The 25,309-nt window shown below is 38.4% G+C and overlaps 1 protein-coding gene across 1 annotated transcript in view; it reads right to left on the minus strand.

Moving 5' to 3' along the window:
- Nucleotides 1–267: 267 nt before the first annotated feature.
- LOC129551748 (uncharacterized) overlaps nucleotides 268–25,309 on the minus strand; it is a 691,626-nt gene continuing 666,584 nt past the window's right edge. The window contains exons 21-25 of the mRNA XM_088833084.1: nucleotides 18,171–18,299; nucleotides 14,606–14,734; nucleotides 11,021–11,149; nucleotides 9,365–9,493; nucleotides 268–1,393 (exon numbers count right to left, since the gene is read on the minus strand). Of these exons, the coding sequence (XP_088689210.1) occupies nucleotides 1,242–1,393; nucleotides 9,365–9,493; nucleotides 11,021–11,149; nucleotides 14,606–14,734; nucleotides 18,171–18,299 (668 nt within the window). The 3' untranslated portion in view covers nucleotides 268–1,241. The remainder of the gene's footprint in view (nucleotides 1,394–9,364; nucleotides 9,494–11,020; nucleotides 11,150–14,605; nucleotides 14,735–18,170; nucleotides 18,300–25,309) is intronic.

A 25,309-nucleotide genomic window follows, 5' to 3' on the forward strand; every position in this document is an offset into this window, starting at 1 on the left:
ATAACAGTAAATTTGACATGGCTGTCTATTGTAGATATGATATATCTCTGTCAACTGTGCTGAGATATAGGAAGATAAATGTTAAGAAAAGATCAGAAACTAGTGAATTGATAACACCAAACATTTTTCATAAATCCCTGTCAAATCTTTCATAAGATTTTATTTAAAAGTTTTAAATATTTTATTGAAATTTTTATTTAAGAGCTTTAAATACTATATTGTATACATATTGTTTTAAGTCAAATATATAGTCATGTAATTTCAGTATTCTCATTAGATAACATGAGTAACAACAATTCTAATCAAGAAAATTATTGTTATTTAAAGTGAACTGAAAGTGAATTAAGCAGTCATCTGAAATTTTAAACACTTATAAACCAGTTGAGAACAAGAATATAATCATATTTATTGATGCGTCTCTCTGAGGCTCATCACATGGCTCATGCTTACACATGTTATAGAACTGACCTAAATGATGAACAGCTTGGGTCAAGATTACAGCGTGGATTAAAAGCTTACTTCCAATCAGGTGCTGCTCCATGGGAAATCTGGGGAGCAGGCTAAGCACTTGCCTTGATCAGTTGTACTTACTTTTTCTTCCTATCTGCTGACCAGTGATGAGGAGAACACCACTAAACATTTTGATGATTCATTCTAAGTCTGCACGTCATACTTTTATCCTGATCTTTATGTGGCTAAAGTCTTAATAGCCTCCCACACCAAAAGTCATGTTTGAAATACAATACATTAACAATCTGAAGCTGACTTAGCTGTGAAGCAGGATACCGAGAATAAATAGATGAAATTCTAGACATTTCTAAAGAGGATCCAGCTACTTAATGGTCACTGAGGTCTTCAGTGAATAGGTGTGAATATTTCAGTGCAGTCCAACCTGAACTGAAAAGCAGTTCTTACTTCCAAATTTAAATACCTCCTGTGCATATAAAAAAAGAGTTTCATTTATTAGTCCAAAATGTTACTACGATTTGGGACCTTGAAAAAACATTCTCTTTTTCTTGGGCATGTTCTTCAGCGAAAGGAAGTTGGGAAGGGTAGGCTAGAGAATGGAACTTGTGCTTGGAGGTCATAAAGTTGAGACGTCCTGTCTTTCACCTCGCAACAGGCGAGGTTGGGCCGAAGACGGTTGAGTAAGTACATTTCTCTGCCAAAGTTAAGATGATGAACCATGGGTGAACCTCAGCAAAATTCTATTCATCCACTGAAAAGCTGTTAGCATTTGGTTATTGAGGATTGTCCAAACCATTTTCCTCACAGGTTGGACCCATTCTCTTTGGGGGACAATTGCAGTGCCCATTAAGAGGGTCACAGTGAGCTGGGTGGACACACTGGCACTTCAGAGAGCAGTTGGGTCCATACTGGCCTGACCTGCATTCTGTGAGGGGAAAAATAAAAATAAAACCAATTCACATATGCTTTTCAATCAGTCTTTTTACTACTATTTCTTGGAATTCAATAAGATAATGATAGGCTTGTAAAGAATTCTGGTTAACCATTGGTATCTTTTTCCCATGCTTAGAATGTTATATAAGAAAGTAAGGACTTTAATGGGAAACAGGAGGAGGCTGAAGAGTGTTAAGAAAGTCAGTGACAAAAATCAAACAGATGAGAAGACAGGACAGCAACTGATATTTTCAAAATGCCTTCTCAAAATTAGATTATTTGATACAGTTTATAGTAGTGCTTTGTGAGGGACACGAGGAAAATGGATTAGTTGTCTTGAGGTCAGAAAAAGGCAACACTTACCCAGAAGACACAATATATGAAATTTGCTTTTAGGTTGAAAACACAATTACTTGTGATTATGTTGCTGAAAATGAAATGACTTTAAATGCAACTCATCTCTTAACATATGTTGAGAGGATTATAGATCTCATGGAGAATCCTGCTATATGTACTAAAGGGTTATAACTGTCTTTAACTTGAATTGCATTGTGATCACAATCAGTAGAGAAATGAAGAAAAGGAATAAAAAAGTGTTCAGTTCAGTTCAGTCGCTCAGTCGTGTCCGACTCTTTGCGACCCCATGAATCACGCTTTATCAAAATAATAAAATATCCACTAGAAAAAAAGTCCCCCTTCCAAAATCACACCCCAACCTGCATATTTTGTCTTAGTCTGATATCCAGTAGAGACTTAGCAGAGAATTAACAGGTTCTGTTTCTGAAGGATTGTGAGCTTGGGAAGAAAGCCAAGCCCAACCCATGGAAATAGAAGATGGTTTCACATTTCTTAGGCAGTCAGGCAAGACTGGGAAATAACTCAATTTACCAACGTTTAAGGACCAGAGAAACTTAACTTTGCAATAATAACATTCATCTAGCTCTATGCCATTTTTCAAAATGGGTTCCTAATATATCTTAATTGGCTCTAACAAACACCTGTGAGGTAGGAAAGGTAGTGAGGTAAGCTCTCTCATTCTGGAAAGAGATGAACTAAGGTTTGAATGTCTTAAGGGAACTTCTCAAATGTTAGACCCCTGGAAAATGACAGAGGTGAATTTCAAGTGCTCATTCCTTATTCTGCACTACCGTGTAGAAAGACACCAGGTATTAAGCATATGGAAAAGAAAACCCAAATCAGAAAGTGGAAAGCTGGAAGGTAGAAAAAATTAGAGATAGCAATATAAATATAAAGATACAGACACCTAGAGCAGATTCTGAGTCTGTGAGCAAAATTTTGTTAAACATTTCTTTCTCGTCTCATAATTCTTTTTGCTGGGTTAGAGATTCACCGTAAATATTCCACAAGCAGTGCATGTTTAATTTTCTTTCTTGGATAATGAAGATAGATTTAGGCATGGTCTAGCTCTCATCTTAATTAACTAGTTGCATTTAAAATACGAGATAAAGGAAAACATATGTCAATTTTACAATTAATTCTTTTGACAGAGTTTCAACATGAGCAAACAGAAATTCCATTCCTTCCTAAATCAAGGAACAACAGGTAGCCAGAAGGAACTCAGGAGGTAATGCAAATACTACTCTGAAATGAATCTTTTTTTTTTTAAATCATCAAACTTTATGAACAAATAAAACAAAACAAAACTCTGTGTCATTTTGAATTTAACCAAACACATCCACCGCTGCTTAGTGTGTGGAAGGATTACTTAGTCGGTCTTAAGACTTAGTTTGCTTGTTTGAAAAAGAGTTATGAGTCAGGATCTCTCCTGAGCAGTTCAGAATCTGATTTTAATTTACAAAAATACCACATTTTCATGTTAATAACGATGTGTATTTAAGACATCTGTTTGAATGTCTGCAAATGTTAATTTACCAAGGGGGTGGGGAAGTAATCCAATAAAAAGCTGCTACATTCTTTTATGAATTAATATTATGGCTGTTTAATAGGTTCTTTACCAGAGTTCAAATTAAAACGAGGTCTTTTATCTTTATAGTGCCTGCATAGACACAGCTGTTCACAGTTAATATCGCAGATGAACTGTGCCTAATTGAAAATAAAAATGCAAATAAAAGAGCCCACAGTACGTCTGTGTAGGCCATGGGTACCCCAAAGAGCTCACAGCAAGAGAGCACTTGAGGTGCCCACCTAGAATTAACAAGTTAATACAAAGCATCCACTGTCATGTGGCAATTTACTTGTGGATGAAAGAGACTATGTGATAGCGAATTTAGTCCATAGAAACTCCATACAGTAAGGTTTTAATTTTCAGCTTGTCCATCAGCTTTCTTGGTGTAAGTGGCTAGTTTTAAGTCATTGCTAAATGTTGTCAGATAGAACTTTCTGAAATGATGAAAATGTTCTATACCAAGCTATTCAATACTGTAGCCACTAGTCACGTGGCCACTGAGCACTTAAAATGTCATGTGTGACTGTGGAGGTGAATTTTAAATTAAATTAAACAGCACTCACTCTGGTTAGTGGACGAGGCAGATAGACAACTGAAAGCAGTTCCTATCCCTTTCTTTTCCCTGAGAGGCAGTATCAAGTGGGGATGTTAAAAGTCTAATTCTGGATCCAGACTGCTTGTTTCAAATCCCTAAGCTCCCATTTACCAGCTATTAACCTTGGGCAACTTACTAAACCTTCAGCTCCCAGCTTCCTCACCTAGAAAATGGGCATGGTGATAATAGTAAAGGCATCTAGCATAAATGAAAATGCCTGGCTGATAATATGCATTCAATATACATTAATGGTTTTTGTGAGGATTTAGATGAAACCACAAATGCTTTAGTGTGCAATTCATTGGAGACTGTGTCCTGTGGCTTCATCATGATGTCATGTGGATGTTTATTCTGATGAATTTAGTTTAGATGTGACCAAGTGCAGGTACTTCTGTCTATCATGACTCCATTCAGAAAATGGAGAAAGGAAGAGAGAATGAATTCAAAAAAATTTTGCTGAGGTTACCATGTGCTAGACCTAATTCTGAATGTTTTTGATAAAAGATAAGTAAACATGAATTCAAATCTCAAGAAACTTGTAGTGCAGTTTGCAGAAACAAACTTGTAGAAACGCAAGGATTAAAGATACAAATGAAGCAGATTTTCAGGGAAGAAATGTCAATATCAGTAAGCTCCTGAGTTTGAAGATCCAAAGGATTCCTAGTTAATACTCAAAACCTCTTGGCTGTATTCTCTAAGTCTGCACAGAAGGGAAGAAGGAGGGGTTGGAAAGAATGCAAGACTCTTCATGAGCCACTGGAGGTTCCTTATTCTGGACTAGATACAGATGTTTACATGTACAGTATCGTCTTCTAATAGCCTAACCCAAGGTCTGAAGCCAGACTGCTGCTGCTGCTGCTAAGTCACTTCAGTCATGTCCGACTCTGTGTGACCCCATAGACGGAAGCCAGACTACCTGGGTTCAAATCTTGGCTCTGTAACTCTTTCTTTTCTGTGCCTCTGCTTCTTCATCTGTCAAATGGGAATAAGAACTGCAATGATTGCATGGCATGGCATTCAAAGCAAGTCGTTTTTACGGCTATTTCTCAGCAGCAAGGTGGGGTTGGGGAGATGGATGTTAGATGACTAGCACTCTCCTGTAGCGTAGAAGGTTGTTGTTCTATTATTTGTTCAGTTACTAAGTCGCGTCTGACTCTGCGACCCCATGAACCATAGCCCACTAGTCTCCTCTGTCAATGGGGTTTTCCAGGCAAGAACCTAGAGTAGGTTGCCATTTCCTCATTCAGGGGATCTTCCCGACCCAGGGATTAAACCTGCATCTCCTACATTCAGTTCAGTTCAGTTCAGTTCAGTCGCTCAGTCGTGTCCGACTCTTTGCGACCCCGTGAATCACAGCACACCAGGCCTCCCTGTCCATCACCAACTCCCGGAGTTCACTCAAACTCATGTCCATTGAGTCGGTGATGCCATCCAGCCATCTCATTCTCTGTCATCCCTTTCTCCTCCTGCCCCCAATCCCTCCCAGCATCAGACTCTTTTCCATTGAGTCAACTCGTCGAATGAGATGGCCAAAGTATTGCAGTTTCAGCTTTAGCATCAGTCCTTCCAATGAACACCCAGGATTGATCTCCTTTAGAATGGACTGGTTGGATCTCCTTCAGTCCAAGGGACTCTCAAGAGTCTTCTCCAGCACCACAGTTCAAAAGCATCAATTCTTCAGTGATTAGCTTTCTTCACAGTCCAACTCTCACATTCATACATGACCACGGGAAAAACCATAGCCTTGACTAGATGGACTTTGGTTGGCAAAGTAATGTCTCTGCTTTTTAATATGCTGTCTTGGTTGGTCATAACTTTTCTTCCAAGGAGTAAGTGTCTTTTAATTTCATGGCTGCAATCAGCATCTGCAGTGATTTTGGAGCCCAAAAAAATAAAGTCTGACACTGTTTCCCCATCTATTTCCCATGAAGTGATGGGACCAGATGCCATGATCTTCGTTTTCTGAAAGTTGAGCTCTAAGCCAAAATTTTCTCTCTCCTCTTTCACGCCTAAATTAGCAGATGAATCTCCTACATTAGCAGATGAATTCTTTACCACTGAGCCACCAGGGAAGCCTAACCTGGAAGGTTACTGAGACTTTTTCAGCATGATTGAAATTCTAGGTGACAGAATCACAGATTAGTGCTGGAAATGATGCTAGAAATACATAGCCTTAAACCTCCTTTTTTTTTTTAATTTCTTTTTCTTGGGAATGGTCTTGATCCCTGCCTCCTGTACAATGTCACAAACCACCGTCAGTAGTTCTGCAGACACTCTATCAGATCTAATCCCTTGAAACTATTTGTCACTTGCACTATATAATCATAAGAGATTTGATTTAGGTAATACCTGAATGGTCTAATGGTTTTTCCTACTTTCTTCAATTTAAGTCTGAAGTTGGCAATAAGGAGTTCGTGATCTGAGCCACAGTCAGCTCCCGGTCTTGTTTTTGCTGACTGTATAGAGCTTCTAAATCTTTGACTGCAAAGAATATAATCAATCTGATTTCGGTATTGACCATCCAGTGCTGTCCATGTGTAGAGTCTTCTCTTGTGTTGTTGGAAGAGGGTGTTTGCTATGACCAGTGCGTTCTCTTGGCAAAACTCTATTAGCCTTTGTCCTGCTTCATTCTGTACTCCAAGGCCAAATCTGCCTGCTACTACAGGTATTTCTTGACTTCCTACTTTTGCATTCCAGTCCCCTACAATGATAAGGACATCTTTTTGGGGTGTTAGTTCTAGAAGGTCTTGTACGTCTTCATAGAACTGTTCAACTTTAGCTTCTTCAGCTTTACTGTTTGAGGCATAGACTAGGATTACTGTGATACTGAATGGTTTGCCTTGGAAATGAACAGAGATCATTCTTTCATTTTTGAGATTGCATCCAAGTACTGCATTTCAGACTCTTTTGTTGACTATGATGGCTGCTCCATTTCTTCTTAGGGATTTGTGTCCACAGTAGTAGATATAATGATCATCTGAGTTAAATTCACCCACCCCAGTCCATCTTAGTTTGCTTATTCCTAAAATGCCTTAAAAATAGCTGTGTAAAGAGAGAAGTGAAAGGCAAAGGAGAGAAGGAAAGATATACCATTTGAATGCAGAGTTCCAAAGAATAGCAAGGAGAGAAGTGAAAGCCTTCCTCAGTGATCAATGCTAAGAAATAGAGGAAAACAATAGAATGGGAAAGACTAGAGATCTCTTCAAGAAAATTAGAGATACCAAGGGAACATTTCATGCAAAGATGTGCACAATAAAGGACAAAAATTGTATGGACTTAACAGAAGCAGAAGATACTAAAAGGTGGCAAGAATACACATAAGAAGTATACAGAAAAGATCTTCATAACCCAGATAATCATGATGGTGTGATCACTCACCTAGAGCCAGACATCCTGGAATGTGAAGTCAAATTGACCTTAGGAAGCATCACTATGAACAAAGTTAGGACGTGATGGAATTCTAGCTGAGCTATTTCAAATCCTAAAAGATGATGTTGTGAAAGTACTGCACTCAATATGCCAGCAAATTTGGAAAAGTCACCAGTGGCCACAAGATTGGAAAAGGTCAGTTTTCCCTCCAATCCCAAAGAAAGACAGTGCCAAAGAATGCTCAAACTACTGAACAATTGCTCTCATCTCACACGCTAGCAAAGTAATGCTCAAAATTCTCCAAGCCAGGCTTCAAGTGTATGTGAACTGTGAACATCCAGATATTAGAAAAGGCAGAAGAACCAGAGATCAAATTGCCAGCATCCATTGGATCACTGAAAAAGCAAGAGAGTTCCAGAAAAACATCTACTTCTTCTTTATTAACTATGCCAAAGCCTTTGACTGTGTGGATCACGACAAATTGTGCAAATTTCTTAAAGAGATGGGAATATCAGACCACCTGACTTGCCTCTTGATAAACCTGTATGCAGGTCAGGAAGCAATAAATAGAACTGGACATGGAACAACAGACTGGTTCCAAGTCAGGAAAGGCTGTATATTGTCACCCTGCTTATGTAACTTATTTGCAGAGTGCATCATGAGAAATGCTGGGCTGGATGAAGCACAAGCTGGAATCAAGATTTCCGGGAGAATATCAAAAACCTCAGATTGCAGATGACACCACCTTTATGGAAGAAAGTGAAGAGGAACTAAAGAGCCTCTTGATGAAAGTGAAAGAGGAGAGTGAAAAAGTTGACTTAAAGCTCAACATTCAGAAAACTAAGATCATGGAATCTGGTCCCATCACTTCATGGGAAATAGATGGGCAAACAGTGGAAACAGTGTCAGACTTTATTTTTCTGGGCTCCAAAATCACTGCGGATGCTGATTGCAGCCATGAAATTAAAAGATGCTTGCTCCAACCTAGACAGTGTATTAAAAAGCAGAGACATTACTTTGCCAACAAAGGTCTGTTTAGTCAAAGATATGGTTTTTCCAGTTGTCATGTATGGATGTGAGCGTTGTACTATAAATAAAGCTGAGTGCTGAAGAAATGATGCTTTTGAATTGTGGTGTTGGAGCAGACTCTTGAGAGTCCGTTGGACATCATAAAGAAAATCAGTCCTGAATATTCACTGGAAGGACTGATGCTGAAACTCCAATACTTCGGCCACCTGATGCAAAGAACTGACTCATTTGAAAAGACCCTGATGTTATGAAAGATTGAAGGCAGGAGGTGAAGGAGTCGACAGAAGATGAGATGGTTGGATTGCATCACTGACTTTATGGACATGAGTTTGAGTAAGCTCTGGGTGTTGATAATGGACAGGGAGGCCTGGTGTGCTGCAGTCCACGGGGTCGCAAAGAGTCGGACATGACTGTGCGACTGAACTGAAGTGAACTGAACCTTCCTTTTAGCCAGATGAAGAAGGTAAATTCTGAGATTAAATGCTCTACTTTGGGTCATATCTGTGGCATAGTCAGTCCTTCAGGACTATTGTGAATTTAATATAAAACCTATTCATCTAGTATGTATCCGTTAAGTTTAACAGCAAGTGAGAAGTCAATGGTTCATTGAATCAATTTTCTCTTTTTTTAAGATAATCCCTAAATATTACAATTTTATTTAAGGCTATTCTTCCTGTAAGTAAAACAAAACAAAAAGTATAAGTTTCAATTCCCAAAGAGTAGTTGAGAACTTTGTGTTTAAGAATACCATCTGGACCTTACCTTGATTGCCTTATAAATCTAGTATTTTCTTGAATTTCTTTGTGATCACAATGTTTAACTGCATCACTTTGAGGTACTTACAAGTTATGCTCTGTCTCTTGTGGTGCTGTTTTGGGGTATCTATAATGTAACAACTACATACCCTGATTAATCATAGTAAGGCAAGGTAACAAGCAGTGGTAGGGAATGTTCTTTGAGTAATGCTCTTAGTGTGAAAATGTCTATATATTTCCACATAATCCATGAGTCAGAGGGACACCCAAAGGTGCTTTGGTTCATACCAGTATCACATCTCCCTCCAGTTTTCCCAGGTGGGCAGAGGCATTTTCCAGTTACTGGGTGGCAGGAGCTTTCTCTTTCACAATCACAAAGTTCATGGCAATTGTCTCCAAAGATTCCAGCTGAACATTCTATCCAGGAAAGAGAAATGCTGAAAAATTAACTCCTTGAGCTCTCACTGATGCACCTAAGTTGAGATTTAAGATACAGTTTCTGCAAAAGCATAGTGGGAAGATAAAATGAGATTGATTGGTTGGAAGAAGAGAGGAAAGTTCTGGAATGAAGCTTCATTTTATACACAGGTTCATATTTGCACCTTAAAATTGACTTACTTCAACACTGTTCTGCACCTGTTAGAATGGTTTTTTTTTTTTGGAAGACAGAAATTTAAGGAATGAGACTGAGTCATCCAGCTAAGTACATTACTTTAAGTGTTGTTGTTTTGTTGCTAAGTTGTGTCTGACTCTTTTGTGACCCCATGGACTGTAGCCTGCCAGGCTCCTCTGTCCATGGGATTTCCCAGCAAGAATACTGAGTGTGTTGCCATTTGCTTCTCCTAGGGATCTTCCCAACCCAGGGATGGAACCTGTGTCTTCTGCATTGGCAGGCAGATTCATTACCACTGAGCCACCAGGGAAGCATTACTTTAGTTTTCCTTATAACGCTATTTATTCATTTACTATTTCTCCAGAAGATGGTAAGCTTCACTATATTCCCAGACTTTAAATAGCAAACATGGAATATTGTACATTTTTTCAAATTGTTACATAATAAATGAATAAGTGAATAAAGCATGAACAAGAGATACTATATGTAAATTTATAGTGACCTATGAGAATAGGATATGGAACTAATATATAGTTCCTTTTTTAAGGCAAGAATTTTGATTCACATAAAGTCAAATGACTCTGTGGACATGAGTCTGAGTGAACTCCGGGAGTTGGTGATGGACAGGGAGGCCTGGAGTGCTGTGATTCATGGGGTCGCGGAGAGTCGGACACGACTGAGCAACTGAACTGAAAGTCAAATGACCACTATCATTATATTATCTTTATAATTATTGGGGTTGCTGTAACCATATGCACAAGAACAAACATAGTATAAACTAAAATGAAACTTGGAATTATTTATTGAAAACTATGTGGTTCTGTATTGTTTTGAATGGACTAGGGCTTAATCATATTTTATTTCAAACTGGGTAGCCCACTTTCTCACCTATATATCTTCATCCACATTCACGGCTGCTATTACTTCTGCTGATGAATGCCTAGTTCACATCTTTAATATTTTCATAAAGCCCTTGAATCTGTTTCAGTACCACTGAACCCAATGATGTCATCCTTTTCAAAGCATTTAATGAAATATTTCTCATTCAAAGCAGAATTCTTTTCCATTGAAGACTAACTGCTTTAGTGGTGTTTTGAGATCCTAAATAGTTTCATTTAGGGCAGAATAAAATTTTTGACCAATCAGCAATAAAATCAGGACTCATTTTACTGCTTGTAAGAGTGAATTCTTGTCACTTTAATGTCCACATCAGAAGCTCAGGTGATTATTCCGTGTTCGAGATTCAGGTTTACATGTTTTCCATCAGATGGAAAGATCTCACAGTCACACAGAATTCCCACATTCAATACTTAAAAACACCCTGGCTATACCTTTTTCACACTGGTTGCCATGGAAACCTGCTGGGCAAATGCACTGTCCACTGGCTGCATCACAATTGGCTCCATTTTTGCAGTCACAGATGTGAGCACAATTCAAACCATAAAATCCAGGAAGGCATGCTAGAAAATGGAAATGTCAAAACACTATTTTGGCTTTAAGAATAAATAAGAGAAAAATTAAAGGATATACTCTAGGTAATCTCTTTCCCAGGACCAAAGAAAGAGAAAAGAGGCACAGAACTGGAAAGCAAGGAAAAATTACACGGAGAAGCATAGTGACAGTACTTTAGTCATGCAAATATGTGAATATATCAGTGCCATTCTTAACTACTAGTCTAGAAAAGTCCACAAGAAAATGTAAGATATCTTCAAGTAGATAAAGTTGATTTGCTGTAATGTGTTATAGTCTGACAAAGACTTCATCAAAACCCTCTAATGACCTAAACACCTAAAAGAGCAATGTTTTCCAAGGTCAGATCCAGGCTAACTTTAGTGAGAATTTAAAATTCTTTAAATAAATAAGAGACTATCTGTGGAAGGTGATTCATATAGCTCTTGGTATTTGAAGTCCTGGGGATAGATAATGGAAGGGGATATAAAGAAAACAGGGGAGGAAAAAGAGGAAGAAAGTAAATAAAAGAGAATATGATGTATACGTATGGAGTAAGTTAACATCTTATGAAGAAGGCATGTTTTAAAGTCAGTGAAATTTAATCTTTAAAAAATTTATTTAGATAGCCCACAGAAGTACAATGTAGAACTGTTTCTTAGCAAGTCCAATATAATCTGTTTTTCCTCCATGGTTGGAGATATTTTTGTGGCTGCACATCAGAAGCAATTGGTTTAGATACCATGTGATCCAAGCAAATGCATTTCTTGGAATGCTAAAATTGTTCTCTGCCCAGGGAGATGCTCACCCTGAGGGAGGTATGTGAAAGCTAGTTTTGACAGCAGGCAAAGGATTCTCATTTATTACTTGGGTTTTGTCTATGGCTATACTCACTACTCACCAGTGGGAACAGACGGGGTATGCAATTTCCTTTTCCTTCAATTATCCACTCTCTCTTTCTCTCCCGCTCACTCTTGCTCTTCACACTTTCTTCCCCCCAACCCCACTTCCCAGGCACCTAGAGTTGGATTTGCCTAGGCTTCAAGTGTGTGACACTTCAGCACAAATGGAGTTACTCAGGACATATTCAACATTAGGAAAAACTCACATCAGAGAGCAGAAAAAGAAGGTAAAACCAAAAAGAGATGAGGAATGAGTTATTTTGTATGATATATAGTCTTCCATCTTCTAATCTCATTTTAACTCTTAAAAAATGAATAATAAAGGAAGATATAGTGCAAGGCTTCTTCTGTTTGATCTTATATAATTGTTGTTGACAATACATAAAAAAAATCAGATCTCCTCTGTCCGTGGATATTCTCCAGGCAAGATTACTGGAGTGGGTTGCCATACCCTCCTCCAGGGGACCTTCCCAACCCAGAGATCCCCAGGTCTCCCGCATTGCAGGCAGATTCTTTAATTCTTTACCGACTAAGCCACCAGAGAAGCCCAGGAATACTGGAGTGGGTAGCCTATCTCTTCTCCAAGGGATATTCCTGACCCAGGAATCAAACTGGGGTTTCCTGCATTGCAGGCAGATTTTTTTATCAGTTGAGCTACCAGGGAAGCCTCCTTTATCTCCCCTATTTTAATTATATAAAAAAACTGAGCTCATAAATGTTGGCTTGCTCAACTTTTCCTTTTGTCTAAATAATATTATCATTCTTCCAGGTCCATTGGCTTAGAACTTTAGAGTTATCTTTGATTCCTACATTTTCCTCATCTGTATGTCCAAGTCAATTGCCAAAATACACTCAATTGTTCTTCCAACATACTTTTCTGTTCATCCATTTACATTTTGATCCCAGAATAGATTTTTGAAATCCTGGATATGAGTTTAAGTGAACTCCGGGAGTTGGTGATAGGGAGGCCTGGTGTGCTGTGATTCATGGGGTCGCGGAGAGTTGGACACGACTGATCGACTGAACTGAACTGAACTGAGATCATCACAATAGCTTCCTGTGTGGACACAATCAATGGCTACTTTTCCTAATAGTTAACAATGTATCCACTTTACAGATTTCTTTAACCAGAGGGATGTCCCTTGTCTGCTCAAAATCTTCCTTGCGACCCTACTGTAAACAGGATGAAATTTGTGGGCCTTGAATAGATACATTTTCCCCTCTTCTGTATCGCTTATTCCAATATTGGAAACAAAGCAAAAACCACATGATGTTTACTTTCATACACCCTCACCCAAGAAACATCAGAGTGCTGGCAATAATTCTAAACCTAGAAAGGGTTAGTAGAATTTGTTTCTGTGAAATATGTTTACAGAACCTAAAGACAGGTTGAAACAAGTGGAAACAATTTTAAATATTGTTAATATCACTGTGCTGTGTTTAGTGGCTGAGCTGTGTCTGAGTCTTTGTGACCCCACAGACTGTAGTCTGCCAGGATCCTCTCTCTATGGGGATTCTCCAGGCAAGAATATTGGAATGGGTTGCCATTTCCTTGTCCAGGGGATCTTCCCAACCCAGGGATCCAATCCAGGTCTCCTTCATTGAAGGTGGATTCTTTACCATCTGAGCCACCAACTACAGAGGTTTTAAAAAAGACTTGATTTGTAAGTAATTAATGTTCATCAGCTTTTACAACATGCATGCATGCCTGCCTGCATGCTAAGTAGCTTCAGCATGTCCAACTCTTTGCAACCCTATGGACTGTAACCCATTAGTCTGCTCTGTCCATAGGATTCTCCAGGCAAGAATACTGAAGTGGGTTACCATGCCCTCCTCTAGGGGATGCCATCCTGACCCAGGGATCAAACACACATCTCTTATGTCTCCTGCATTAGCAGGTGGGGAATTGCCCACTAGTGCCACCTATGAAGCCTTTTACAACATGCCTCAGTGCTAAAGGCTTCCAAGGATCTTTTTATTTAATCCTAATGATGACCTTTTAAGGAGAGTTTATTATTATCTTCAGTTTATACATGATAAAAAACTGAAACTTATAAAAATTTTGTTTATGCATGTTCTATATGGCAGAGGCAGGCCATATACAACTAATTCTGGAGACTAAGCTCTCACATCTTAATCTGTTAGCTGTATTGTCCATCAGGGTTCTCTGATGTCAAAGACAAATTATGGCAGAATTCTCCCTTTGCCTAGTTTAGTTGAAAATATAGAGTCCAAATGAAGAAATGATATAAAGAAATATCAGTATATTAAAAAAGACCAGCAGATGACTCCACTGCTTGTGTCTGTCCATGTCATCACAGAACCATAGACATATTTTTAAACACCTATTCCAAAACGAATAAAGAAGTTCAATTACTTCATCATCATGATAGTTCTCAACACCTAGAACTTAAATTAGAGCTATGAAACATATTGCAAGAATAAACATTAAAATATTAACAGCTTATCTAGTTTGATATAATGTGAATGTATTATTTTATGATTTAAAAATATTTTTTAAAACTTATCAATATCATAACATGCCCACTCATTTTCTCTGGGTACCATGTTCACAGGCTCTTCCGTAGTAGCCAGGGAGGCATTCACATCTTCCAGAAAACCTACTGCAAACTCCATTGTTCTGACACGTGCAATTAAAACGGCAGCCTGGACCATAATAACCAGGAAAACACTCTGAAAAAGAAACCACAAGAGCAAGAACTCTAGTTAAGACAATTGAACCTGTAATGAATTTAAAGACAGAAATAAACAGTTCAATAAATGAAAAAGACAGACAAATCATTAGCCAATGTGATCAAGATAAAAGAGGAAAAGTACCAATACACACATTTTTTAAAAAATGTGCAATGATCATCAAAAGGAATCAATATAAAAAGTATAATACAAATAAATACAAAAACCTAAATGAAATGGAAAAGTTACAGAAGACAACTTACCAACATTTTCCTAATTTGAAGCAGAAAACCTAGATAGGCTAGTTATAACAGAAAAACAATAGAGAAAATAGAAAACAGCTCCAATTAAAAAAAAAAAATCACCACTCCTGAGCTTCACAGGTAAATCCTATAAACTTTTACAGTTCAGATCATCACCTTATTACTTATATATATTCTAGAGCATTGAAAAGAAAGGAAAATTCCAAACAGATTTTATTATGTGAGTATAACATCAATTCCAAAACCCCAAACAAAAATGAATAAGAAACTATACTTCAATTTTACTTATTTTATTGATGCCAAATTCATAAAAAGTACATAGAAGCCAATAGCATATTATAAAGTAATATATCACAATTAATATTTATTCCAAGAATATAAGGTTATGCAACATTAAAAAATTATTTGATAAATCCATCATACTTATCAGCCTAAAGAAAAAATCATATTACTAATTTAATAAATGCAGAAGAAACATTTGAATAATAAAGTCATTTAAAATTCAGTAAAATGATGACTAAATTAAAAAATTAATAGCTATATAATAATATGAATATTAAAATCCAGTGTTTTACTTTACTGGGGAACAAAAAGCTTACACAAATGGAAAGATTGAACATGATTGTTTTTGGATAAGATGAGTTAATATCAGAAATATGCTAATTCTCCCTAAAACAATAATTCTCCCAGAGGACAATAAAACAGTGGGGAAAAAAACTGATTTTTTTTTTCTGCATCTGGATGATTTGGTTATAAATTTCATTTTGAAGGACAAATTAACAAGAATAGCACCAGGAAATCCCCCCAAAAAGGAAAGTAATGAAAGGTGGCTAGCTCTGTCGATATTAAATATATATACTAAAGATTTCCTAATAAAAACACTATTGCATTTTCACATAAATGGATCAATAGAATGGAACATCAGGAACTATATCTAACTGTATATTAATGTTTAGTTGTCAATGAAGCCTACATCTCAAATCAGTGGGAGAGATAGACTTGTGGATAACTGAACAGCCACATAATGGGGAAATGAATCTATTCCTCACACCATACACCAAGAAAAATATTTTTAATTGATCAGAAAATTGAATTTCAAAAATGATGTCATACGGGTCCTAAAAGAAAACATGGCTGAATTCTTCTAAAACCTGAGAATGGCGAGTCCATCCCTAATTAAGACTCAACATTTTAAAAAATAGAGAAAAGATAATTTTATAACAAAAAAAGAAAACAAAATCCTTTTGAATTATGCAGAATCTATAATTCAAAGATGCTCTTAATAAAGCACATCACCTGGGATTCATACTCCTGCATCATCAATCCTCTTGTGGAATGTGGGCTGAATCCATAACTGGCTGTACCCAAGAGAATGTGGTGAAAATGATGATAGATCATGTCTATGTCTTAGAAAGACCTGACAACTTCTGCTTTAAGATGTCAGCTGTTATGTAAGAAGCCCAATAATCTTGTTGGAGAAAAAAGTCTTGCAGTGATGAGAGTGGCCAAGACTGGGCAACACATTGACCCTGAGCTCACCTCCTCCCCTGGGCACATCGAAATGACAACTATTTACAGTAAGTAGAGAATTTATAGAAAAAGAAAGCAAAGTTCCTTAGCCATTAGAGAGGATGCTAAACATTATTCATAATAATAAAAATGAATATGAAAACTCCACTAATTGAATAGTTCTCACCAAATTGCATAATATACTCTTTTGATAACCATATATTGCTTATGAGGATGAAATATGGTATAATCTCACATGAAAGAGAATTTGTCCATATATTTCAAAGTTACATTTGTATTTACCCCATGACTCAGTAACTATTGTATATGTTTGAAATGTTCCATAATAAAAGGTTTAAATGATAGAATCAGAAGTTAAAATATCCCACATCCCCAAATGCTTGAGAGTTATCTGACTTAAAACCAAAAATAAAATCAAGAGCACATCTATTCTACATTCAGTTCAGTTCAGTTCAGGCGCTTAGTCGTGTCCGACTCTTTGCGACCCCATGAACAATTCTGCTTTAGGAGTCCTGAGTATCACAATGTTGATAGGAGCTATCTCCCATGAATTAAGAGAGGAGATCCATGGTTTTAAAAATCCATGAAAATTGATCTTCCTTGAATGCTAGTTTTAGATGGGCTGTCATTTCAGTGTTATCATCCTCACTTTCAGAGGGGAAACTATTGGGGAGATGTTGTGAATGTCCTTATGGCCCAGAGCATGGTATCAGCAGAGCAGGAATTAGCATAAGGGCCTATGCAATCCCACTGCAAGGTACTTTCACTTGTGCTGTGCTGCCACGTTTCATAACAGTCAAATGAGTGGTGAAAGATGGTGGGCACTTACACCCATTATGAGAGTACGTCATAGTCCCAGGTCTAAGGAGCCAGAGATTCCATAGTTGGAACCACCTCAGTATAAGGTCACTGTGGATTATTTTTCACTCAGGGAGCCCCAAGGTTAGGCCCCAAGAACAGTGTTCTCATCCATGCTGTGTCTTACTACCCTTTGCCAATGTTCTGAAAAACACAACACTATCTTCTTAAAAGAGTGTGCTCTAATTAGGTGCATGCTTTCCAGTGCTGTACAAAGTAATCAACTGTGGTTTGAAAAGCAAACGCTAGAACAAGTATTGATATTTATTTTTATCCACTCATTATCAACTTTTCTAATGTGGAGCAGCACATAAATATCACTTCTAAATAAAAGTACATTTATGGTGGTACATGATTAAATTTCTCCTGATGATGTACAGTTTCAAGATCTCTGGTCCCAGAGTCGTCCTCTTTACCCTTTGAAGTTGGGCCCACTCCTGATGTGAGCTGGGTCTGCCCAGGGCCCCGCATCCTGTGCCCTGCCCACCTCAAGAATTGGATGGAGGGGGAGTGGGATTTAGGTCTCACAGGAACGCTTTCACATTAATACTATTTCAATTACTTAAGAATTTTAAGAGTTTTCACGTGGTATTCCGGTAACAAGGTAACAAAATCAATTGGTATTAACATAACACTATTTTTATTAGAAATGTAATCATAAACTATAAACAACTTGCATAAATGTATTGGAAAATAGCCCCTTCACAGGTTTCTACTATATTTTATCAATGAATGGCAGTATGCTGTAGATTTTATTGAATAAAAGAAGGTAGTAATCAATTTACCTTTTTCACAATAATCTCCTGTCCATCCAAGGGCACAAGTACAGCTTCCATCTACAGGATTGCAAAGGCCACCATTTTTACAGGTGCATTTTAGCTCACAATTTGGGCCATATTTTGTTGGAGGACATACTGTAGTAAAAATTCAAAAAATCAAACTAAGTAAAAATGTCATGCAAGTAAATATTTTTCTCTGCTTCAGATAGACTAATCAAATCCATATAGCAAAATCATTTTTTTAAATACTCAAATTAAAACAACTACTCAGATGTAGCCTTCAGGTAGTAAGCACATCAACGTCATTCATTCATATTTTCACTTACTCCATAAATATTTATTGAGCTTATAACTACGTGCCTGGTATACTTTGAGAACTAGAGATGTTCTATGAAAAACAGAGATCAATCTTAGATTAGTGATGGGAGATTTTATGTATTTAAACCCATAAATGATAAAGATGCTTTAGTCATTTGCTCCTTAATATCTCTGTGCTGAAATGGGAAAAGCACTTCAGTACAAAGCGGTAGGTGACACAAACAAAAATGTACTGGCAAGAGAAGTTAAGATACACATGAGTGAAGCTAACCAGACATAAGGGAAATTGAGCCTTCATTGTCAGAGGGAAAATAATTGAATGATGGGAAGTGCCACCAGTGGGAGAGTAACCATTACTCACATTTATTTCCTTTTGCCATGAAGAATATGGGCCCAACATAGCCAATGAACATGCTTTTTTTTTTCAGGAAAACTCAGAATCCATATTTTATATGAAATCATCTAATATTTGAAAGTTGGCAACTAATTAAAATTGTTTTATAGCACTGTGGAAGCCAAAACTATGTCAGCCAATTCAAACACATTTGTGGCTAGATTTGGCCAAAGGCCTACCATTTATACCCTCTAGTTTATAGTAGCTTTACATAATGATATTTTCCACATGAATTATCTCATTTAATGCTTATACATATTTCTCTGATGTGGGTAACAGTATTCTTATTTTACACTTGAGAAAACTGCAGCTGAGAAGCTCACGTCTTGCTCACACTTAAGCAGCCAAAAGATAAGACCCAAGATTCAAATCCAGAACTTCTGACTCTCTTGCTATTTTAGCTAGCAGAAGAGACCTTAGAGGGATAAAAAAGTTTTAACTTGCTCTACGTGCATGCATGCTCAGTCATGTCTGACTCTTTGTGACCCATGGACAGTAGTCTGCCAGGCTCCTCTGTCCATGGAATTTTCCAGGCAAGAATACTGGAGCAGGTTGCCATTTCCTACTCCAGGGGACTGACCTGACCCAGGAATCAAACCCATGTCTCTTGTGTCTCCTGCATTGGCAGGCAGATTTTTTTTTTTTACCACTGTGCCACCTGGGAAACCCAACTTGCTCTTATATTTGGCTAATAAACAACAGAACGCATACTTTGACTTGTATGACACTTTCTCTCATGCCTTTATTTAACTGAATAAGTGAGTGAAGTCCCTCAGTCGTGTCTGACTCTTTGCGACCCCGTGGACTGTAGCTCACCAGGCTTTTCCATCCATGGGATTCTCCAGGCAAGAATACTGGAGTGAGTTGCCATTTCCTTCTCCATAGGACCTTCCAGACCCAGAGATCGAACCCGGGTCTCCCACATTGCAGGCAGATGCTTTAACCTCTGAGCCACCAGGGAAGCCCAATGCTGCTGCTGCTGCTAAGTCAATTCAGTCGTGTCCGACTCTGTGCGACCCCATAGACGGCAACCCATGAGGCTCCCCTGTCTCTGGGATTCTCCGGGCAAGAACACTGGAGTGGGTTGCCATTTCCTTCTCCAATGCATGAAAATGAAAAGTGAAAGTGAAGTCATTCAGTCGTGTCCGACTTTTCGCAACCCCATGGACTGCAGCCTACCAGGCTCCTCTGTCCATGGGATTTTCCAGGCAAGAGTATTGGAGTGGGTTGCCATTGCCTTCTCCACAGTAACAAATGATAGAAGCATTTTAATTTTATTAAAAAACCCCCACATATATGGTTGTACAATTAATGCTTGAAACATCATCATATGTATTTTTAGTTTTAGCCTTTAAAGCAATTAAGCCGAATCAAGACACCATGTGTTATACTATTAACTTTATTTGTGTCCCTTTCACCCTTCCCAAACAACTTCATCACCCAGGAGGCCTATTCATCTTCCAAACTGAACGCTGAAATGTACTCCTGAAACTGGTGAATCAGTTAAAAGATGGGACTTTAAGATAGGACTTTGGACCAAAGCAACCAGAAAAGTGAGGAGTGCTTAGAAATGTTTCTTTCCATTGTTCTAAGTCCTAAACAACATTCACAAAGAATTGTGTGAATAACTTTAGAAAAGTTATTGCAATTACACGATAAATATTTCAAGCAATATATCAAGGTATATTATGGAGAAAAGTATTCCATACCTCAGCCCTATCTTTCAGTCTCCCTTCTGAAAAACATCATTGGGATCTGCTTTTCCCCTTGTAGGCTTCACTTCAAAGAGACTTACCCTGACCACTTGATTCAAAATTTCAATCCACCTAATTGATTATATTCTTCGTAGCCAAAGATGGAGAAGCTCTATGCAGTCAGCAAAAACAAGACCAGGAACTAGCTGACTGTGGCTCAGATCATGATCTCCTTATTGCCAAATTCAGACTTAAATTGAACAAAGTCGGAAAAACCACTAGACCATTCAGATATAACCTAAATCAAATCCCTTATGATTATACAGTGGTAGTGAGAAATAGATTTAAGGGACTAGATCTGATAGACAGAGTGCCTGATGAACTATGGACAGAGGTTCGTGACATTGTACAGGAGACAGGAACCAAGACCATCCCCATGGAAAAGAAATGCAAAAAAGCAAAATGGCTGTCTGAGGAGGCTTACAAATAGCTGTGAAAAGAAGAGAAGCGAAAAGCAAAGGAGAAAAGGAAAGATACAAGCATCTGAATGCAGAGTTCCAAAGAATAGCAAGGAGAGATAAGAAAGCATTCCTCATTGATCATTGCAAAGAAATAGAGGAAAACAATAGAATAGGAAAGACAAGAGATCTCTTCAACAAATTAAAGATACCAAGGGAACATTTCATGCAAAGATGGGCTCGATAAAGGACAGAAATGGTATGGACCTAACAGAAGCAGAAGATATTAAGAAGAGGTGGCAAGAATACACAGAAGAACTGTACAAAAAAAGATTTTTCATGACCAAGATAATCACAATGGAGTGATCACTCACCTAGAGCCAGACATCTTGGAATGTGAAGTCAAGTGGGCCTTAGAAAGCATCACTACGAACAACGCTAGTGGAGGTGATGGAATTCCAGTTGAGCTATTTCAAATCCTATAAGATGATGCTGTGAAAGTGCTGCACTCAATATGCCATCATATTTGGAAAACTCAGCAGTGGCCACAGGACTGGAAAAGGTCAGTTTTCATTCCAATCCCAAAGAAAAGCAATGCCAAAGAATGCTCAAACTACCGCACAATTGCACTTATCTCACACGGTAGTAAAGTCATGCTCAAAATTCTCCAAGCCAGGCTTCAGCAATACGTGAACCATGAACTTCAGGATGTTCAAGCTGGTTTTAGAAAAGGCAGAGGAACCAGAGATGAAATTGCCAACATCCGCTGGATCATGGAAAAAGCAAGAGAGTTCCAGAAGAATATCTATTTCTGCTTTATTGACTATGCCAAAGCCTTTGACTGTGTGGATCACAATAAACTGTGGAAAATTCTGAAAGAGATGGGAATACCAGACCACCTGATCTGCATCTTGAGAAACCTGTATGCAGGTCAGGAGGCAACAGTTATAACTGGACATGGAACAACAGACTGGTTCTAAATAGGAAAAGGAGTACATCAAGGTTGTATATTATCATCCTGCTTATTTAACTTATATGCAGAGTACATCATGAGAAACGCTGGGCTAGAAGAAGCACAAGCGGGAATCAAGATTGCCGGGGGAAATATCAATAACCTCAGATATGCAGATGACACCACCCTTATGGCAGAAAGTGAAGACTCAAAAGCCTCTTGATGAAAGTGAAAGAGGAGAGTGAAAAAGTTGGCTTAAAGCTCAACATTCAGAAAACTAAGATCATGGCATCTGATCCCATCACTTCATGGGAAATAGATGGAGAAACAGTGGAAACAGTGTCAGACTTTATTTTTTTGGGCTCCAAAATCACTGTGGATGCTGACTGCAGCCATGAAATTAAAAGACGCTTGCTCCTTGGAAGGAAAGTTATGACCAACCTAGATAGCATATTAAAGAGCAGAGACATTACTTTGCCAACCATGGTCCGTCTAGTCAAGGCTATGTTTTTTCCCGTGGTCACATATGGATGTGAGAGTTGGACTGTGAAGAAAGCTGATCACTGAAGAATTGATGCTTTTGAACTGTGGTGTTGGAGAAGACTCTTGAGAGTCCCCTGGACTTCAAGGAGATCCAACCAGTCCATTCTAAAGGCAATCAGTCCTGGGTGTTCATTGGAAGGACTGATGCTAAAGCTAAAAGTCCAATACTTTGGCCACCTCATGCGACGAGTTGACTCACTGGAAAAGACTCTGGTGCTGGGAGGGATTGTGGGCAGGAGGAGAAGGGGACAACAGAGAATGAGATGGCTGAATGGCATCACTGACTCGATGGACATGAGTTTGAGTGAACTCCAGGAGTTGGTGATGGACAGGGAGGCCTGGCGTGCTGTGATTCATTGGGTCGCAAAGATTTGGACAAGACTGAATGACTGAACTGAACTGAATACTTTCAAGGGGCTTCTCTGGTGGCCTAGTGGTAAAGAATCTGCCTGCAATGATCCCTGTTTTGGCAAGATTCCCTGGAGTAGGGAATGGCAACTCATTCCAGTGTTCTTGCCTGCAGAATCCCATGGACCGAGGAGCCTGTGGGCTACAGTTCATGGGGTTGCAAAAGAGCCAGTCAGATACTACTTAGTGAGTAAAATACTCTCAAGCCATACATCATGTTCTTTTTTCTCTTATCATAGATCTTACTCCCTGTTAACATGCATAAAAATCACTTATTAACTATAAAAGTTAACATTGATATCATTGTTTAATGCATGTTCACGTGACCAACACACGGTAAGGTCAAACAAACTGAAGCATCAGATTTCGGACCAAAGAAAGTTTTCCTGCAGGGCCTGCAAGGTGGCTCATGCTCTGAAAAGCCCCAGTTCCTCTCAGGGTTTCAGCAAAGCATTTTTAAAAGCCAGGTGAGGAGAGGGGTTCCAGGGTCTGTGATCAGCCAGTGCACAACTCTATGACTGGCTGACTGTGAGGTAGCAGGATGGTGTCAAAAGGATGAACATTATCAGTTCTGAGATTCCAGGAGGCCTGGAGCTGAGTGCTCAAAGTAATCAGGTAGTTTGATGTCTCCATTTGTTGGAGAGGAGGAGTTTTTCTTTTTTTTTAACATCTGCAAAACAACTCAGGAAATGGGCATCAAATACTGTTATTAGGTATTTCAGAGAGGAGCTAAAGCAGAGAATATGGGGGAAGGCCTGCCCTGGGAAGGTACCTTGGGGTCCTGCTCAGTTATATCATAACTACTGCTTTACTTTTGCTCAAAAGTGCTTGCTGTGTCTGTACCTATTTATTCACCTTGATTTTATTCTGTACCTATTTATTTACCTTGATTTTATTCTAGTCTTTTTTTTTTTTTTTGAAGGTGAGGTAGGTGTTATTTTTCTCTTGCTATTTTCAAAATATGTTCTTTTTCAGTTTTCAGAATTTTGACGTTGTTATGTCTTTTGTGGATTTCTTTTGGTTTATCCTGTTTGGCATTCACACAGATTTTTTTATTCTGTAGGTTTAAACTTTTTGTCATGTTTAGGACATCTTTAATCACTGTTCCTTTGACTCCTTCAGTCCTGCTTACTTTCTCCTCGCCTCTAGGACTCTGATGACATAAAACTATGAGTTTTATTTATTTATTTATTTTTTCCCTTCCAAAGATTCCCCAAAGCTCTGTTGTTATTATTTGGTTGTTGTCATTTCCTTATCTGCTGTCTAAATTGGGTCATTTCTATGATCTATCTCTGAGTTCACTAATGTGTTCCTCTGTCCTCTCCAAACTGAGATTTTTACAATTTTGGTTTTTGTATTTTCCAGTTCTAAAATTTCCACTTGGTTCTTCTTTATGTCTCTTATTCTTTGTTGAACATTTCTATTAAATTTTTTTTGTTGTTGTTGTTGTTGCTCAGTGAATCATTTTTTATGATGGCTTCTTTAAAATTCTTATCAAATAATTTTGATGTCAGTGTCATCCAAGTGTTGGTGTCTTTCGATTATTTTTTCTTATTCAAGTTGAAATTTTCCTGGTTGTTGGTATAATGAATAATTTTTTAATGAACCTGATATTTTGAGACTCTGGATCTCCTTTAAATCTCCTGTTTGAGCGTCTCCTATGATACTCACTGGCAAGGAAAGAGGTTCATCCATTAAGAGGCTGAAGCCCAAGCTCCCTACACAGCCACCAAGGGGAGCAAGGGTAAATGTGCCTCATCGCTGCTGGGCCACAGCAAGAGTTTAGGCCTCCACTAGGCTGACATCCTACCTGAAAGAAGGGTAGAAGTGTCTCTTTATGACTTCCTACTTGCTCTTCACTGACTTGCCTGGAGTGGCCCCATTGCAGCTTGGTGTTTGTGAAAGTCCTGACTGCTCACTAGACCCCTCTGACTCCATCTCAGCTTGGAAGGGTGTAGTTTCCTCATCACCTCGTGGGTGGAAGCTGGTGCTTTCCACATGGTTTCCACTGTCACTGTCAAGGTGGCCGGTTCTTTCCTTTCTGGCAGGAATGAAAGCATCTGCCCCACTAGGATTTCTCTTACTCCATCCTGGTGCAGGGTGAGGGGTGCCTTATATACCCCCAGTGGAGCTTAAAGGATAGAGCTTATGCTCTTTATGTTACAATCTCAGCATTTTTATCATGCAAAATATCTATATATTTATCATATTCCATGTCACCATAATTGGCACATTTGTTTTAAACTTAGCCTTCATTAAAATAGATTTAACACCCATTAAATATTCTTTTTGGAGAACACAATGGCAACCCACTCCAGTACTCTTCCCTGGGAAATCCCATGATCGGAGGAGCCTGGTAGGCTACAGTCCATGGGGTC

The sequence above is a fragment of the Moschus berezovskii genome, chromosome 1 (genome assembly GCF_049115385.1).
Source record: "Moschus berezovskii isolate FMDL1 chromosome 1, NW_MosBer_1.0, whole genome shotgun sequence".
Classification (NCBI taxonomy): domain Eukaryota; kingdom Metazoa; phylum Chordata; class Mammalia; order Artiodactyla; family Moschidae; genus Moschus; species Moschus berezovskii.